The sequence below is a fragment of the Pinus tabuliformis genome, chromosome 3_1 (genome assembly GCF_031772625.1).
Source record: "Pinus tabuliformis cultivar Carrire ecotype Pingquan chromosome 3_1, CPIR1, whole genome shotgun sequence".
Lineage (NCBI taxonomy): Eukaryota > Viridiplantae > Streptophyta > Pinopsida > Pinales > Pinaceae > Pinus > Pinus tabuliformis.
In genome coordinates this window covers 450,385,943-450,405,928 of record NC_142301.1, presented here as the reverse complement: position 1 = coordinate 450,405,928, position 19,986 = coordinate 450,385,943, and the positions used below count along the sequence as shown (strand labels likewise).

At 41.1% G+C, this 19,986-nt stretch overlaps 1 protein-coding gene across 2 annotated transcripts in view; it reads right to left on the bottom strand.

The window, feature by feature from the left end:
- LOC149187697 (lipid phosphate phosphatase delta-like) overlaps positions 1–14,356 on the bottom strand; it is a 51,041-nt gene extending 36,685 nt beyond the window's left edge. Inside the window, exon 1 of one of the 2 annotated variants that reach the window (XM_089411443.1) lies at positions 13,580–14,356. In XM_089411443.1, the coding sequence (XP_089267569.1) occupies positions 13,580–13,741 (162 nt within the window). In that variant the 5' untranslated portion in view covers positions 13,742–14,356. The remainder of the gene's footprint in view (positions 1–13,579) is intronic. The other variant, XM_089411444.1, reaches the window with a different exon arrangement.
- Between the last annotated feature and the right edge of the window lie 5,630 nt (positions 14,357–19,986).

Genomic DNA, 19,986 nt, shown 5'->3' with positions numbered 1-19,986 from the left:
TGATTAGGTGCAACATAGTGACGGGTGCAACATGATGATGAGGTGCAGCACAGTGATGTGTGCAGCATGGTGATGGAATCACCTTGGAGAATCAGTTGAAGCAGAGAATATTATCCGATTGGTGCAGCGGAAGCATCTGATGGCCTACCTAAAGATCACTTCAATGGGAACTCCAGATCTAAGGGTGGAAGGAAAGGCAAAAGCCTTGCTTGCAATAAGTTTGGCCATTATGCGAGGGAGTGTGTGAATAGAAGGGAGGCATCACTTGATGATGATAACAATCATTCGAGGGGCATCTTCAATGAACGAAGGAATGACAAGTACCACGGCAAAGGAAAAGGGAATGCAGGTCATCAAGGAAATGGCCGAATCTTCAAGAAAACAAGGAACTCCAAGTATGAAGAATCAAATAACTACTTCTCCTCCAAACTCTTTAGGAATCTGGCTTATTGATAGTAGTGCTTCAAGGCACTTCATCGGATAGAAGGAAGCTCTCTCTAATTTGATAGAGAAGGAAACAATTTGGGAAATTATTCTTGAAGACGATGCCACCTATCCTAGAAAGGGTGTAGGGAATGCCACCCTTCAATTGAATGAGGATAACATGATTCATTTACAAGTTCTTTTCTCAAGAAGAACTTGGTGTCCATTTCGGCAATGGAAGTCAAAGGTTTCAAGGTGGCATTCTTCAATGGAAAGGTACATGCGTGGATAAGGAATTCTTAAAAAATGCTTTTGAGTTCAGGGTTGGCAATTTATATCAAATTACAGGAAGTCCATTGGGGACCATGTCAGTTGACACATCTCTTCTATAGCACCGAAGATCTACTTATTATGGGGCCCTACCCGATGTGAGTCAGATGGTGACGGGGATGTCTGAATTCAAGAAGATCATGAAGGTGTTTGAGATGTACCGAAGGAAAACTTACAAGGGGACCATTCCCCTCATGTAGCAAGACCTCTGATGTGGAACAACCTGAGAGGTTTGAGATTCATGATTGGGAATCTCAAGTATGCAGGTAGAAGAAATCTCTCTATGTTTTCGAGCAAACACCCCGGGCTTGATATGAGAGGATTGATAGTTGTCTGATGAAGCTGAGATTCACTAGGAGTGAAGTCGATCCAAACCATTGCTTGAAGGTGGTGGATGTTAGATCTCTCATACTGGAACCTTATGAGGACAACCTCTTTCTGATAGGTGCAAACCCTCTCATTTGCAAAAGTAAGAGGGAGTTGGATTCCAGATTTGGAATGGTAAACTGCAAGCCTGTGACTACCTCGATGGAGTTTGACTTTCAGAGGTTATGTGGCAGTGATTCCAAACCTGATTTGGAAAATGCCTCTGGGCTTCATAAACTCATTCTAGCATTGATGTTCTTGGAGAACTCCCATCCGGATATATGTTTTGCAATTAGCATGTTGAGCTCATATATGGTTGAGCCTCACTGGATTGGTGCCAAGAATCTTCTGAGATATCTTCAGGGCACAATCTCTCATGGATTGAGATACACTGTCGAAAATATGAAGTTGCATGATTATTTGAATGCTGACTGGGCAAGCAGTGTGGAGGATCACAAGAGCACTTTTGGCTGCTAGTTCTCTTTGGGTTTTGCTTTGATATCCTGGATGAGCAAGAAGCAGAAGTCGGTTTCTTTGAGCACTGTTGAGGCCGAATACATAGTTACGAGTATGACCTCCTATGAAGCTACCTGGTTGAGGAAGCTCTTCAGTAAGCTGTTTGGACACATGTTGGATACCATCGTGATCTTCTGTGACAACCAGAGGGGGATTCGATTGTTGAGGAATCCCGTGTTCTATGATCGCTCCAAGCATTTGGACATCAGGTACCACTTTATCTAGGATATGGTACATCGAGGAGCAAGGAGGCTCCTTCGTATTGAGACTGATGTGCAGGTCGCCGATATTCAAATGAAGCCCTTAGGAAAGGTCAAATTCTTGACTTTCCAAGAACGACTAGGAGTCATGGAGAGTTTCTCTCCTAAAGGTCATGTATAACATCGACATTGAGCTCTGGGAGCTCTGGGGGGCTTGGGGGTACATCGTGGAGCGATGAGCAACCATAGGGTGAGTGGTTCAGCGTTCCCCTAGTTGTCTGCTACGTAGGCAGGATGAGTGGTTCATCCTTCTCCTGCTGAGACACAGTCATAGGGTGAGTTGTTCAACCTTCCCCTAGTGATTTGTTGTGTACAGAGTGAGTGGTTCAGCCTTCCCCTGGGATACCTGACGACATGTAAGCAAGATGAGTGGTTCATCCTTCTCCTGCTGAGACATCCTACCCATGCAATCTGGGACTCATGGGAAGTACCTCTCATCTAGCCAATGAGTAGGGAAATGAGGATAGGGACCATAGTAGTACTGATGGACACATCGTGTATCTACCGTACTCCCTATGCTAGGATGATATTGATCTGGGATCAATTGGAACTGACTTCGAGTCCGTAAGACTGATATACTTCACTCTCTTTTGGAACTGACTTCGGGTCAATAAGAGTGGTATGAGACACTCTCTTTTATATGGGACTGACTTCAGGTCAGTAGAAGATGGTATGATACATTCTTGATCACTTCTTCTTCTTCATAGTTCAGCAGAGCAGAGCAGTGCAAGGCATTGATGGCAGAAATAGTACAGTCTGGCAGATGGATTAGCCGATGGAGTTCTCCCTAGTTGAGAGGGAGTGTTAAAATTGGCAACTAGGGCCAAACTCCATGTGAGTCTACTTATTCATGGCAGCAAATATTTTTCTTAGATTCCTCTCATCGAGAGGTGTAGGATTGATCTAAAGATCATCAAATTCCGATAAGTATTTCATGGAGATATGAATTTATTTGTGTTATGGGACAATTCGTCAAGGTCGGCCAGTTAAAATTTGGGTACCAGAGGACAAGTGGTTCCCTAAGGCTTTGATCTTTGGCCTAGGGAAAGTGTCCAAAATTATTTGTACTTTTCTCCTACTTTATAAGTGGTAAAGTCAATTTAATTTAAAGGTGACTTTATAAGTGGTAAAGTTACATTCTAATTTAAAAGTGACTTTATAAGTGGTAAAGTTACATTCTAATTTAAAGGCAACTTTATTAAAGTCAATGAAGAATTAGAAAGTGAAAAAGTGACTATGGAAATAAAAAGCTAAGTGGGTCTCTATTTAAGTGGGTGAGTTAAAAAAAAGAAAGTGAGAATTAAATGCACATTTATTCTCATCCCTAGATTTAAATGAATCTCAGTCGTTAGATCTTAGGGTAATCCAAAAGGTCATTTAGAGAGTAAAAGGAGAAGAGAAGAGGAAAAGATCATTCATTCTTTTATGAGCATTTGAGAGAACGAGAAGAGAAGGCAAGGAAAAAAAATTGAGCAGTGAGGAAGTGAAGGAGAGCAGCAAGAAGACATTTCAGAAAATCTAGGCAGCAACATTTATTGACACGCATCCCAAGGAAAAACTGTACAATAGGAGAAAGGCATAGATATCGAGGAAGAGGGACAACACAAAATCAAGGAAGAGGGACAATAGCGATGGCACAAATTTCAAGGCAAATTTGGGCACGAAATTCGAGGCAGTGGTACTGTTGAACTCCGTACAGTTCGTACAACAAGTTATGGGCATATTTTTTGAGGCAGGCCGTACAACATTTAATGTTGTTTTATTGCTGGAAAAATTTCTGTTTTGGATGTTCGCTGATTGGCACGATTTTCGAAGTGGGGTTCAAGCACATAAATCGAGATAAGTTGTAATTTGCGGTTGTTGGAATTTTTACTATGTATTTCAGGTCTTTTTACAGAAATAAAGAAGAGCTCGCAAACTGGTTTTCCCCAAGAGTTGTAGGGGGTTTTCCAGGGTCACATTGACCAAAAATCACTGTGTTATTTTCTGGGTATGGCTATCATAATTTTGTTGTGTTTTATTTCCGCAATTTCAACAGTTGTGAAATCTCTAAATTTGTGTTTTCAGAAAAATAGTCATTTCCAAAATTTAAAATTTTTATCATGCTTGGATTTAAAACTAAATGCATGGAGTGATAAGGAAAATTGATAACCAGTGCGGGGATTGAAATTTCTTCATGGTATCAGAGCTTGATTGGCTGAAAAGTGCAGTTTTAGACAACAAAGTGAAAATTACAGCAAGCTTATTTTTACACAGAAAACAAAAACCTTTACCACAGATTTGAAAATTTTCAGTTTGGTAGGGCAGTGAAACATGTCTTTGGGTTTGAGAGTTGAAGACAAGTTGGATGAGCAGAACAACTACAGTGCATGGAAGGAGAGAATACAGAGCATCTTTGACGAAGCAGAAGTCTAGGGCATTATGGTAAATACCACACAAAACCCAATAGACCTGCTGACCCTGTACAGTTGGCAGAGTTTAACAAAAAGAATGTTAAGGCAAAAAGATTGATTCTGGAAGGAATCAAAGACCATGCCATTCCTCATGTGAGAGGAAAGACTTATGAACATGAGATGTGGACAACCTTGACCAGTCTTTACCAGAGCTCAATTGAAAACAAAAAATGGTCCTAAAGGAGAAACTGAAGGCCATTAAAGTGGCTAAGGCTGACAGTGCTACAAAATAACTCACAAAGATCACTTCAGTGAAAGATGAGTTGGCAGCAGTAGGTGACATCATTGCACCCACTAAGTTGGTGAGGATTGCTTTGAATGGTCTTCCCAAGACTTGGGAGATTTTTGTGGATGGCATTGTTGCACGGGAAAACCTTCCCGATTGGGAGAGGTTGTGGGATGATTGCATTCAGAATGAGAACAGAAAGAACCATCTTGGAACAGCCAAACAAGTGGAGGAGGATGACAATGTGGCATTGTTAGCAAGAGGCAAGAAGGGCAGAGCAAAGAAGCAAGCTTCCAACAGTGGAGGCAAAGGCAAAGGTAAATACAAGCAGTAGAACAAGGAAAAGGAATATTCCAAAGTCAAATGTTGGAATTGTCAAAAGTTGGGACACTACGTTGTTGTGTGTTCGAAGAAGACGAACAAGAAAGGGAAAGACAAACCCATGGCAGCTTCTGCAGAGATAGAGAGCTTCTCAGAAAGATTTGATCGGGAGTTTGGGTTCATAGCTTGTGAGGCCACTAATGCAGAATTACCTGCCATACAGATTCAGAGGGAGTGTGCATTCCCCTCTACTAGTAGAGCATCTTCTAGCATTTGGTATGTTGACAATGGCGCTTCCTGCCACATGACGGGAGTCAAAGAGTACTTCTCAGAGCTTTTAGAGGGTGATACTGATATGGAGGTAGTACTTGGTGATGACAGCATTGTTAGAGCAGTCGGTGTGGGGACATTGACATTTGATAGGGGACCCAAACCTCCCTTGAAAGTGTCAAATGTTCTATATGTGCCTGGAATGAAGAAGAACTTGATATTTGTCTCAGCACTTGAGGACAGAGGGTATGATGTGTTGTTCAAGAGAGGGCAGGTGCTTATATATCCTAGGGGAACTCCAACTTCTTCAGCTAGAGAGATTGGTGTGTGCCATGCCAAGGTGTACAAGTTCTCATTCTAGCCCATGATGGCATTGAGCAGCAGCACCTGAGACAGGACCGACAGCAGATCTAGCAGATCATAGTTGTGTGAGATTTGGCACCGCGGGATGGGGCACATGTATCATGGGGCCTTGAGCACATTGCGGGAGATCACCACTGGTGTGCCAGATTTTAGTTCTGATCACCTTGATGTATGCAGAGGATGTGTTATGGGGAAGTTTGCCAGATCCCCTTTTCCCAATAGTGGCAGCAGAGAGACCGGGATCCTTGACTTGATTCATACCAATGTGAGTGGTAGTATGTCTCATGTGTTCCTGAGTGGCCATGAGTACTATGTTTTATTCATTGATGACCACTCCAGGGAGACCTAGATTTATTTCTTGAAGACCAAGAGTGAGGTCTTCAAGTGTTTTCAAGAGTTCAAATCTCTTGTGGAGACCCAAACAAGTAGGAAGATCAAGGTCCTCAAGTCGAACAATGGAGGGGAGTATACCTTTGGTGAGTTTGTTGATTTTTGTGTTGAGGCAGGCATTAGGAGGGAGTTCACATTTCCTTACAACCCCTAGCAGAATGGGGTTGCAAAGAGGAAGAACAGATCCATTGCAGGGGCTACCAAAGCCATGCTTCATGGTCAGGGATTACTTTTATTTTTGTGGGCAAAGGCCTGCAACACTGTTGTGTACTTGCAGAACAGGAGTCCACATTGTGCCTTAGGGAATGTGACACCGGAGGAGGCTTTTTCTGAGAAGAAGCCTGATGTTGGGCACTTTCGTATCTTTGGTTGCCTTACATATTCCTATGTCCCCAAGGAGAACAGGACCAAGCTAGAGCCCACTACAGAAAAGGGCATCTTTGTGGGTTATAGCGAGACCTCGATAGCTTATCGAATTTATATTCCTGCGCAGAGGAAAGTGGTTGGCAAGCGGGATGTGAAGTTCGAGGAGGAGAGAGATTTCAAGAGGTCACGGGGGTTACAGTATCTAGAGTCACCAGACCCTCAGCAACAATTGAGTGTGTCACAGGGATCCAGTGGTCAGGGATCGAGAGGTACATCGATTATAGTGTCAAGTCCATCAGTGAGTAGTGGCTCTCAGAGACAAGTGGGTGGTTCTTCGAGCAGCATGCAGGGTTGTACACAGAGCAGGTCACGAGGTAGTCCGCTAATGGGTTGTTCGCACGATACTTCAGCATCTACAGGGACAGATTCAGGCATGAGGTCAGTTGGCAGGCCTTCAGGAGTTCAAGCTTCTGATGATGATGAGGATTCTTTCACTCTAGTGGTAGAAGTATGCTCAGGGAAGAGGAAGCCCAAGTGGCTTCAAGATACCTTGCGCAAGGCCACATCAGTTTCTGGGCGAAAGAGAAAGGTTAGAGAGAGTAAACCACATGAGCGATTATGTAGTTACATGGCATTGGTAACAAGCATTGTTGACTCCGAGCCTTTTGGTTATGAGGAGGCAATGAGCCAGCAAGTTTGGAGAGAGGCCATGATGGAGGAGTATTCTTCTATTATAAAGAGCGATATTTGGGAGGTAGTGCCGAGGCCTGAAGGTAAACCAATGGTTACTTCCAAATGGCTCTACAAGATAAAGCATGTTGCAGATGGCAACATCGAGAAGTTCAAAGCTCGATTGTGGCGATAGGGTTCTCACAGGTAGAGGGAATTAACTATGAGGAGACCTTCGCTCCCATAGCTCGGTATACATCTATTCGCTCCATTATATCAATTGCAGCAGAGATGGGTTGGAACATCCACTAGATGGATGTGAAGACCGCATTTCTCAATGGCTTCATTCAGGAGGAAGTTTATATTGAGCAACCACAGGGCTTTGAGGTGCATGGGAAGGAGTCCTGTGTATGCAGATTGAAAAAGGCACTCTATGGCCTGAAGCAAGCTCCCAAAGCTTGGTACTCGAGGATTGATACATACTTGTAGCAATTGGGTTTCACAAAGAGTGAGATTGATCAGAACCTATACTTCATTGTGGTGGATGAGGAGCCTCTCATTCTGGTGTTGTATGTTGATGACTTGAGCATCACTGGTGCAGAGAGACTCATTGAGGGTTGCAAGAGAGATTTTGCTTCAGAGTTTGAGATGAAGGATATTGGCTTGATGCATTATTTTCTGGGATTTGAGGTGTGGAGGGGCATTTCTTCTTGGGACAAAGGAAGTACATTGTGGATATTCTTAGCAAATTTCACACAGAGGACTACAAACCCATGTCTACACCTATGATCAGTAACTGGAAGAAGCTTCACGCTTTTGATTCCGAGTTGGTGGAACCTACTCTATAGAAACAATTGATTGGTTGTTTGATGTATTTGGCCAACACTCGACCAGATATATGTTTTGCAATTAACTATATGAGTCAGTTCATGTGTGATCCAGGAGAGTGCACTGGGTGGCTGCAAAATGCATTCTTCGTTATTTGCAGGGCACTATAGATTTTGGTCTGGATTATAGACAGGGTAATGGAGTGAGATTGGTAGGGTACACGGATTCAAATTGGGCAAGTTGTGCTTCAGATAGGAAGAGTACTTCTGGGTGTTGTTTTGGGTTGGGTTCGACGATTGTGTCGTGGATCAGTCGGAAACAACAGTCATTTGCATTGAGCTCAGCTGAGGCAGAGTATATCGCTGCTAGTTTGGCTAGCTGTGAGGCCATATGGCTTCACAAGATGTTGTTTGGTCTATTTGGTTAGGCATTGAGACCTTCAGTAATTCACTGTGATAATCAAAGTTGCATAAAACTCATGGAGAATCCAATTTTTCATGACAGGTCAAAGCATATTGAGATCAAATATCAGTTGATTAGAGACTATGTCCAAAAGGGAGCTGTCAAGCTTGAGTACATTTCCACAAATAAGCAGGTAGCGGACATTTTCACCAAAGCCTTACCACGAGGCAAGCATGTCTACTTCAGAGACAACATGGGAATGGTGAGGAACAATTTTCTTGGTAAGAGGGAGTGTTAAAATTTGGGTACCACAGGACCAGTGGTTCCCTAAGGCTTTGATCTTTGGCATAGGGAAAAATGTCCAAATTTATTTGTACTTTTCTCCTAAAGTGACTTTATAAGTGGTAAAGTCAATTTAATTTAAAAGTGACTTTATAAGTGGTAAAATTACATTCTAATTTAAAAGTGACTTTATAAGTGGTGAAGTTACATTCTAATTTAAAGGTGACTTTATTAAATTCAATCAAGAATTAGAAAGTGAAAAAGTGACTATGGAAATAAAAGGCTAAGTGAGTCTTTATTTAAGTGGGCGAGTTAAAAAATAGAAAGTGAGAATTAAATGCACATTTATTCTCATCCCTAGATCTAAATGAAGCTCAGCCATTAGATCTTAGGGTAACCCAAAAGGTCATTTAGAGAGTAAAAGGAGAAGAGAAGAGGAAAAGATCATTCATTATTTCATGAACATTTGAGAGAAAGAGTAAAGAAAGCAAGGAGAAAATTTTTGAGCAATGAGGAAGTGAAAGAGAGCAGCAAGAAGACATTTCAGCAAATTTGGGCAGCAATGTTTATTGGCACGCATCCTAAGTAAAAACCGTACAGCAAGAGAAAGGGACAGATATCAACGAAGAGGGACAGCAGCAATGGCATGAATTTCAAGACATATTTGGGCACGAATTTCGAGGCAGCCGTACTACTAAAATCCGTAGAACAAGTTCTGGGCACGTTTTTCGAGGCAAGTCGTACAACATTTAATGTTATTTTATTGCTAGAAAAAATTATGTTTTGGCTATTTGTTGATCGGCACGATTTTCGAGGTGGGGATCAAGCAAGGAAATCGAGATTAGTTGTAATTTGTGGTTGTTGGAATTTTTACTGTGTATTTCAGTTTCTCTGTAAAAGTATTTTCATAAATAAAGAAGAGCTCTCAAACTAGTTTTCCCCAAGAGTTGTAGGGGGATTTTTCAGGGTCACATTGACCAAAAATCACTGTATTATTTTCTATGTGTCGCTGTCATAATTTTGTTGTGTTTTATTTTTGCAATTTCAGCAGTTGTGAAATCTCTAAATTTGTGTTTTCAAAAAAATATTGTCATTTCCATATTTTAGAATTTTTATCATGTGAATGCATGGAGTGATAAGGAAAACTGATAATTGGAGTGGGGGTTCAAATTTCTTCACGGTTAGCGACCAAATTGCCTCCACTTGTGCTCAACGTTTTAGCATAAAAAGAGGTGGCTTGCTAGTCATTTGGACACACACTCTTTTTGTGATCTCCTCCTCTCCACTTATCTTTGGGTTTTGGTGGGAGGAGAGATCATAAGAGACAACGTTGTCCTAATGGATAAGCCTAATGCAGCCTTGGGGAAGAAGCCTTAGTGTTATCATGGAGAAGACTAAACGTTGGTATGAAGAAGCCCTAACCGCTATCCTAATGATGCCCTAACAAACACGCAATCATGAAGGCAGAAGTCCTAACGCAATCAGAGAAGAAGGTGATATCACAACAAGGAAGTGACCTAAGTAAAAGACTTCTAAAACCTGAGATATGAGGATCATGTTATGCCCTAGCCGCAGGTCTAAAGGGAGTTTATGCAGCAGAGGAGACTTGTCCACGCAACAAGGAGATGTCACCTAACCGCAGTCACTAGAAGCCTCTATGCTGCCCTAAAATGAAGGTTCTATGCAACATGATGTAGGATCCTTTCACGTTGGGCAAAGGAGCCCTTAACTACCCCTAGACGCAGTCAAAAGGAAGACAGTTCAAGCATGCCCTAACCGCAGTCTTATGTGTCACAAGCTAGTTCCCTAGACACAGTCAATACACAATCCATGGAGGGAACTAAGCCGCAGTTAAGGAGGGTGCTATAGGCAGCTCAAGGTGGCTCCAAACAGCAGCATGTAAATGTGCACTAGGACGCTGTTATTAGAGGCCTCAATCTATAGTTAAGGAGGACTGTTAGAGGACTATTAAAGGTAGTTAAGGAGGACTATTAGAGGATTGTTAGAGGCATTTACGGAGGACTATTAGAGGACTATCATAAGCAATTGTTGGTTACTATCCTAGAGAAGCTCTCCGTTGCCTAAATATGAAAGAAGCCTAACTATTGTCCTAAGCTTGGATGAGGTAAAGTTGGGAGCAGTTGTTATTGTGAGCTACGCTGCTAACTATAGCCTAGCTGCAAGCCATAGCAAGCAGCTAAGGCTGGTTTTGCAGCAAGTATTACAGCAGTATGATGTATGACAGTATGCAGTATATAAGTGACAGTAAGGATGGGTGCAGCATGGTGCAGCACAGTGATGATGGCATGGATGCATAGCAGCAACATGATGTATTGCAGCAGCTTGATAATGATGAGAGCAACATAGTGCTATGAAGGGTACAGCCTAGTATAACATGCCAGTGATGATGCAGCGTAGTAATGATTGGGTGCAGCTCTGTGATAGGTGCAACACAGCATAGTGATTGGGTGCAACATGATGATAAGGTGCAGCACAGCGATGAGTGCAGCATAGTGATGGAATCACTTTGGAGAATGAGTTGAAGCAGTATGCCTTCGCCTGAGTTCAAATCAACTACCTCATGTGTTATCTACTTAGTGATGATCTCTGCTCTTATTGTGACAAGTCAAAATGTTGACTTCTGATGTATATGTACTATCTCTCTCTCTGTTGAACTATTGAAGAACATAAGAATAATTGATCAAGGGTTTCCCCACATTGGGGTTTGTCCCTGGCTGGCGCCACATCTTGTGTCCTCTTATCTTGGCTTGTTTTATGCAATTTATGTTTATGTTCTATCTGCATTTTACTATCATGCTAAATGTGATTGCTAATTTAGAATTGATATTGAGCTAATATGGAAAATTGAAGTAAATTTGCACTCAACATAGGAACATACCTAAAATTAACAGGTAATTGATTGAACCAAGTTGAATCACCAATAAAGAACAGACTAAAACAAAATCAACGATGAAGTTGACTAGTGGATCAACTAGACTCAATCAACTAGTGCACATATGTTGATGACCAGAATGGGAGATCGATTAGATTCAATGAGAGATGTAGATTGAAGGATTGGTGGAGGTCTTATCAGCGACCGCTTTGTGTCACTTAGATAGATGTCTACGGAGAGGGGATGTCTGTGGCATTTGATGACCCATATGAGTCAATTTGACAGTTAAGTAATGAATGGATGCAATGGAAACCTAACCAATCCAAGCAACTCTTGGAGATGGACGAAGGCACACTGTAGGAAGGAGGTTGGATGGAAAGGTTGGAAATTGGGCAATTTTGAATATGGAAGTAGATTAATGGATCACAGCATAAATAGAAATTCATTGTAGCATGAAGCAAAAGAAAGGTCCTTCTAGAAAGGCCAAATCTCGATATTGTTTGTGAGAGTAAAAGGCACTGTTAAATGCAGCCATGTGGATGTGGATGCGGAATTGTAGAGGTTGGGAAAATTTGCAATTGTGAAGACACACTAATCTACATCCTTTAAAATTGATAAAAAAAAATGGAATTTAATCCCATGAAGATTTTCCTTAAAAACCTATGTACATGTTGTACATTTTTATGAGATTGATTCTTTGTTTTTTATTCTATCAAATGCTTAATAAGGTAAGAAATCTAGGGTGTAATATTCATTTATTGATTCTTTGTATTTATTCTATCAAATGCTTAATAAGGTAAGAAATATAGGGTGTAATATTCATTATACACAGTCATTTGTGTTTAACAGTATCCATGGTGTGGATAAATTGGATGATTTTGACTTGCCCATTGAAACACAGATCACCAGTATGTAGAAAATCTGATGGTAGGTTAACCCAATAATGCAATATAAATCAAAGTAGAATACTATAACCTACTTCTACTATCAATTTGCAGAAACTTAAAGATCGAGCTAAACAATATAACCAGAAGAAGAAGAATCAATCACACGCTACACATGAAAATACTTTTGGGGAAAGCTTCACCTAAAAACCTCACTATCTGTATTATCATATAGGTGGAAATACATAGGAATCATACAAAGCCTTAGCTCTCACAGCTAGCCAACTCTCAGTACAATCTCACAGATGCTCACAGGCAATCTTGACTTCTCTCCAGCCTTCCTCTCTGCCCTCCAAGCTCCTATTTCCTTGTGTTGTTCTCTCTGCCCTCCAAGCTCCTATTTCCTTGTGTTGTTCCTTGTGTATGATCTTCACCTCACCAAGTGGATGATCAAACCTTCAAAACTGCGCAATCTTCAAGGATGATTCCTTGACTGCATGCATGAGTTTTTTTATAAGTCTTTCCCAGAATAGACATGCATGAGTTTATTATGAAAGAATCTTCAGTTAACTGGAGTAGCACTAGTTGAGTGCATTAATCTTCACCTCACTAAGTGCATTAATGCATCCACTGACTGTTAACTCACTATTAGTTCCTCAAACAGTTTGGAACTAATTTAATTGGACTTAAAAGCACTAGTTGAGTGCATTAATCTTCACCTCACTAAGTGCATTAATGCATCCACTGACTGTTAACTCACTATTAGTTCCTCAAACAGTTTGGAACTAATTTTAATTTAATTGGACTTAACTCAGTGAACTGAGTTAACTAATTACAACTCAAATATAACTCAATCTTATCTCCTTAATTTAAGTTGCATGACTTAATTAAAGATTTCTAACTTGAATTTCTCCAACTAACAAATTAAATTGAAATATTCTTGTTGCCACATTTCAACACAATTGTAAACGGATAGCCCATGATGATTGAAAATTCCCATTGGTGTGGATCTGCCTCGTCACGATATGAAGGTAGGTGCCTGATAACTAATACATGTGGAATTACCTTTCCACCATGAGCTCCACCGGTTCAAAATAAATATGAAAAAATCTTGGAACATGGCCTATATGTCTTCAAGAATAAAGGAAAGAACAACGTTCCCTAGAAAAAATCCAAAAAATTATACATATTCACTAAACCTATATATTTAGATAATGCCCGCATGGCCTTGAGAACTTACATATATGGTGTCCAAATAGCTCTAATGCCTATATAACAACTGAAATCTATTGAAAAAACTAAAAGGAAAAACACTTTAAAGGGCGGAGATTAAGTACCTGAACTCGGAGCACAAAACTGGTACACTTCTCAACCTGCGTGGTGACGAATGGCTGCGTTAAAGATCTCATTCGAATCGTTAAATTCGTTAATCTGGCGAACAAGATCCAACCCAGAATGATGGCCAAGCTCACAACCTGCCATGTGGGAATCGTTTCCATTCCCAACCCTGCTAGAAACCCTTCTGAGAGTAGATTTCCTTTAAGCGTTTGGACAAGGAATGTGCAGTGCAGAAGAGAGAATTAAAAAAGATGGCACCCTTAAAATACAGAATTGGCCACGGATGATAGAATTATGTATCTGAAGAATTTGATGCGTCCCTGTTGGTAAAGCAAGGGCCACCAATATGCAGTAACCAGTGCTGTATGCGGCCATATACAGACTGGCAGGTGCAATATATCCACCCCTTTGGGCCAACGTATTTCCCATAAATGCTGCATTATTGCCGAACAGGATTAGGGATCCTACCTCCAGCGCAACAAAATTGAGTACTGTACACACTGGGTAGTTAGGCATATGTACAATGTATTTATGTGCCTACGGCCCGCCTCGGCCCTCCCTCTCTTACTGAGTTTAACACCATTGAAGCTTTACCGACAGTTACACACGAATTGGATTCACCCTTGGTGTAAATACTGTACACACTGCGTAGTTAGGAATATGTACAATGTATTTATGTGCCTACGGCCCGCCTCGGCCCTCCCTCTCTTACTGAGTTTAACACCATTGAAGCTTTACCGACAGTTACACACGAGTTGGATTCACCCTTGGTGTAATGATTAATAGGTAGTGGTTAGCCGTTTGTATCAGTTGGCAATTCAAACCGCTCAACCCATGATTATACCATTATCATTAATAGGTAGTGGTTAGCCGTTTGTATCAGTTGGCAATTCAAACCGCTCAACCCATGATTATACCATTATCTTCAGGTAATTCTTGGAACGTCTTAGCATTTACGATTGAAATCGTTATAAAGTATTTATGATTAAAAGTGATGGTTGTAGGAAGCAATATTCACTTGACATATTCCTATAGGCTTGTGAGTGCACTGTTATATGGTCTAGTCATGCCATGACATCAACAACTACTCCAACTAAGACGTAGGTTGATAACATGGATGGATGGTGTAGGTACTTGTTGAGCTTTTTGCTTGGAAAAAAAAAAAAAACCTTCGTAGGGTTAAGATATGGGTTCCTCTTCGTGGTTTTCTTTTTTCCTAACACAAACATATGTATGTTTTAACAAATAATATGCATTCAAATTATATGCTTGTGAGTGGATTAGGGTTGGTAATCCGGTTGGTAATCCGAAAATAAACGTAAAGAGTTTAATTAATCAGGTCTATTCTATTTATTATTCATAAGCGAAGCGTTATTAAAGCAAGACAATATATAGAGACAAAAGAATAATGGTTGAAATATTCAGAGAGATATAAAATAATTTTATTCATGGAAAGCATAAAGGGTATACGAAAACATTCATGAGATTCATATTGCTTTAAATAAGTCTTAGAATTACCACTGAGTAACTTTCTTGAAAGGGAGCTTTTTGTGAGAGTTTTAAAAAAAAATTACAATTTTAAAATCTTGGAAACGTCTAGTGCCTAAAGTACTCTTCAAAATCCTGATACTTAAGTTGTAAAAGTAAATGCATTTGCCCCATAAGGGGATTGGGATTGGGCTCTCGTGGACTAGTAAATATTTAAGATACCTGAAAGAAAGAAAGAGTTCCAATCAGGGATTGACTTAAAATGTGAAGAAACAATTAAGAAAGTTGGATAATCAAAGACTGAGAAAAAAGAAGGGAAATGATTCAAAGGATTTTGCTACTGACAAAAATGATGCGGAAGGACCCTCCTACTATGTTGAAGAAGATGCTCCATTATATGGCCTGAAGAATGTTGCTAACCTAACTATTGTCAGTTATTGCAAATTAACATCTTACAATGATTTCTTTAGCCATTCTTCAATGTATTCTTTCATTAGAGGGACCATTGTGTCCTGCGTAACGCGGAAGTCGAAGATCTCATCTTCAACACTTTGGTCATCTTCTTTCAACTGAGAAGTTATAGCTAACAACTCTTCATTATGATCTACAAATGTAACTAACTACCTTTTAATCTCATCTTTCCAGAAATCATTCAAGTTGTCGAATTCAAAACCCATTGTAGTCTTAATGATCTCTAGCTCTTCATGTAGAATATCTTTAGAGATGAGCATAGAGTCTTTGATCATGCGGGGGTGCTTGAGGTCATCGACAACTTGAATGGCCTTGAGAAAGACATTGTTTCTTTTAGTGTTAATGTTTTCACAATCAACAATGGCCTCCTCTAACATTATTCTAGTAGACCAAGCAGCTTTGATTTGCTTTAATCTTTTAGGTCCTGGGAGGCTCTGTGTGTCATTTGGAATTTTCTAAGCAAACTAATCTTGTTCACAAAGGTTGACAATTCATTATCAATAATCTTTTTATCATCTTCCATATCCTTTTTAAGATAGTCGAAAAATGAACAAGTTTTATGTGCCAAATCCCTCAAATTTAGAGTGATTTCCCATAGTTCTTCAACAATTTACATTCTTATTAATGTTAGTGAAAATGTAGGATATGATTCCCATGAGTAGGTGTGTTGCGTTCTTTATCTGATGGAGTGTTTCGGGTGTGTTTGTCCTAGACTCAGGTGCTTTGATAACGAAGGGGGTCAAACAGGGGCGTTGGATTAAGAGCCTCTTCAAGCTCATTTATTCTCCTTCTTAGTCCTAGATTTTTGGCTTCCTATTCTACTGAGCTTGAGCTTCACCAGTAGTCTGGTGTAATTTCAAGAGTCCAGTTGCTCTTATTTATGAAATGTCCACTTTTTTTTTCAACTTGTTAATGAGCTTTATATTCTGAATTTCTACTCTTTCAATCTTTAGCTTTTTATTACTTTGTCATAGTGCACATCTTGCATGGTTTGTGGATGGTTATAAAAATGGTAGACTCTTTTGCTATCTCTTGGATATTCTTTGTGTAACCCCAATTTTAATTTTTAGCATTAGAGATGAGTATTGGGAGATGACGCAATTTCGACATTGGGACTTGGGAGGAAAAGGTAAAAATTGTGGCTCTAAGGAATATGGGGCCCACATGAAGTACATACTTGGGGAAGAAGGAATTCGAATCCCTTGAGGAAAATTGTATTGGTGAAGGGACCCACAAGGAATGCAATGCCAACAATTATAAAAGGAAGGAATGAGGGAGAAATAGGGGTCTTTTGTCTATTTGAAAATCGAATTTGCCTTAGTTGTTCAGTTGAGCCAAGATTGTGTTGTTTAGCACAAGAGCTTTCCAAGGAGAGAAGCTCAACCTTTCTTCGGTGGACTTTGAGTGCCACCCAAGGAAGGTTTTCCTTCATCATCAAGACTGGAAGAAGCATTAGTTATAGGTCACATGCATTTCTGGGGCAGAGCACACAGTCTGGGAGCCACCACAACAGAGAGGGAAAAGTCATTTGTTGTTTGTGGAGGAATGTTGTCGGGGAATTGACCGGAGAAGCTACAAGAGTGTTATTTCATCATTTTCAGGAGTGTGGAGGGAAGCTACAACCAAGAAGACCAACCTACATGCAGTTCTTACTTCCTCATATACATGACTCCGTCATCTCCTCCATGACTACACAGTCATTGGAGTGAGTCTCTTTTGGGTCAGTAATATCCGAGGGAGTTTGGAGTTGTAGTGTTGGGAAATCATTCAGAGGGTCATTTGAGGAGGATTGTTTGAGTTGGGAGATCAGAGATTGACAGGAACATTCACAGTCACATAATTTGAAATTGGAGGAGGTCCAAGCTGTGAAGGGTCAAATTTTGAAGGATGGAACCAAGGAAAACCCTTTCTGGGTTTTTCTAGGTTTTGGGAAAGGATCACATTCCCAATTTCATAGAATTTTATGGGCGAGTGGGAAAATCATGGGTCGAAGTCAAGCAGTAGTGCAGATTTGGAGCAGCAGCGCAGTTTTCTGGAGGAACTTGCTATTGTAGTTGTTGGGCTTTCTTGTATTCATCACCTGGTGCTTGTAGCTTGCCTTGTGCAAGCCCAGGTGCATTTTCTCCAACTCATTTGTACCACAACAATTATTATTAATAAAATCTTGGCTAGTTTGTGGATTTGGAGAAATTTCTAGTTTATGTGTATGCTTTTTTGAAAATTATTGTGTTGTTATCTTTGCATGTTTTTGTTATCATTGTAAAAATTTCCATTAGGAATATTACAGTGGTATCTGAGCATGATCTTGTCCAGTTGTGGGGAAGCGAACAAGATCATGGGAGATTTGGTTGTGTATGTACCCCAACAAACCCATGGCTAAAGGGAGAGTGAGTAGCATTGAGGGAAAAATGACCCTAACCCACTTTGATGGCTCAGCTAGGAGTTATGTCAAAAAATGGGTACAAGAACTGTACACATATTTTCAGCTAAACCCCATGAGGGAGACAAACGCTATTAAACCTGCCACTTTGCACTTGGATGGAGATGCTATGGAGTGGTGGTACTGAGGGTTGATCCCTTTGGGTCATGCACGTATCACATCCTACACAGAGTTCACACAGAGGCTCGTGGAGAAATTTGACCGAAAGGACACCAAATCTCCTCAAAAGGAGCAGGTAGGACAGGGGCAATTAGAGGATGAGACCATGAGGCATTTCTGTTGGTGGAGACCGGGCTTTATATGTCAGAAGCTTGAGGAGGAGGTTGAGCAGGAGGACACGTAGGATGATGAGGGGCACATTGATGTACCCAGTATGGCACAGGAGTCACCATTATTGGAGACCTCTCTGATAGCACCAGTTGACACCTTAACGAAGAGAGTGGATCATACACCTATAGAGCCATTTGATGATGTGGTTTTCGTCGTTTATGAGGTGAAATCTGTTGTTGAGGTATCCATTGATGAGGTGTCAAAGACCATGTTTGAATTTTCAGGTGACGACAACCCACAACAGATTAGGGAGGTGCAAGGAGACACATCCATTAGTGAGGTGTTGATAGGCACAGAGGTACCCAGAGTTGTAATAGAGTTCGCAGGTGACAGCTACCTACAACAGCATGGAGAGCACCTTGACGAGCGTGAGCTAGATGAGGATGTTATGCTCGATGAGATACTTGTGGAGGGACAACTCAGGAACACTGTTATGCCCATGGTAGAGGAGGATAGGCAATCATTTGTCAGACCCACCATTAATGGGGAAAAGATAGATAACCAAGCAACCAACAAAGCTACAGTACTTCTAGTCACTAGCCCTCTTCAGGCTTACATAGATGGGGCATTCATTATTTCTAGGTTACCTCTGCACATTATATGGAGATTGGTTGGGTTACCTAGACATGTTGTATATGATGATCAGGCTAGTGAGATGAGGCGACATGAGTTACGTAGGGTGCAACACTCGCATGATGGACTTGCTATGTACTTGGGGACTCTTGCATTTGATCCCTCTCATGGGGTTGGGTGGAACGAGGTATTGAGTTGGTACTTGATAAGGTTGGCTAGGTTTTTGGATACATCCATGGTCGGGAGCATATTTCAGTAGGAGTCGTGGTTTTCTAGAGGGGCTCGAGGGCTAGATCATCGTTGGGACCCAGGTGGGACTCCCCACCACTGCATGGATTGGTTTAGTCAGGGTAGTAGCAGAATGGTGGTTCTAGTGATTGGAATCACCCCCATTTTCATTTTCTCGCCAGATTTTTGGACAACACCCATGACAAGTTGAGTTGACAGAGGAGTAAGCATACTCCATGAGTTTTATTAGCATGTTGGCTGTGTTTGGGAGCATAGGATGATCGATGTACCTTCGTAGGAGGATGTCAGAGAAGGTGTCATCAACATGCCACCAGATAGTTCCTTGTATGGAGAGGAGGATTTCCCATTAATGTATGGGGCACACTAGTCATTAAGGAACAACACCTTAGGGACACGCCCATAGGTACTTAGGGAGATTAACGTGTTATATCTATCAAGGAGGATCAAGAGGGGAGGTCCACTTACCCGTGGTTATGTAGATCCATTCACCGGAGGATATAGTGGTGTGACAGTGGAAGTGATGATGTCAGTCGGATGTAGGCCAAAGCGCACTGTCATAGCTTTAGGCCATGACATCCAGGGATGTGTAGGAGCATCTAGCATTGAGTAATGGTTGGCAGGTGGACATGGAGGTGCATTATGGTGTGTCGTAGTGTGTTGGATTGTGCTGTGGAGTAGGAGAAGCGCTCACATCACATTGGGTACATGGATACTTGGTGTTAGGCAGTGGCATCTAGTGCAACACCATCGGCTCTTAGGGTGTTTCCTCCAAGGAGACTTATGGGCAGGAACATTAGATGTACCATTAGGAACAACTCACCTTGGATTGATAAGGACATTGTTGAGCATCTGGGG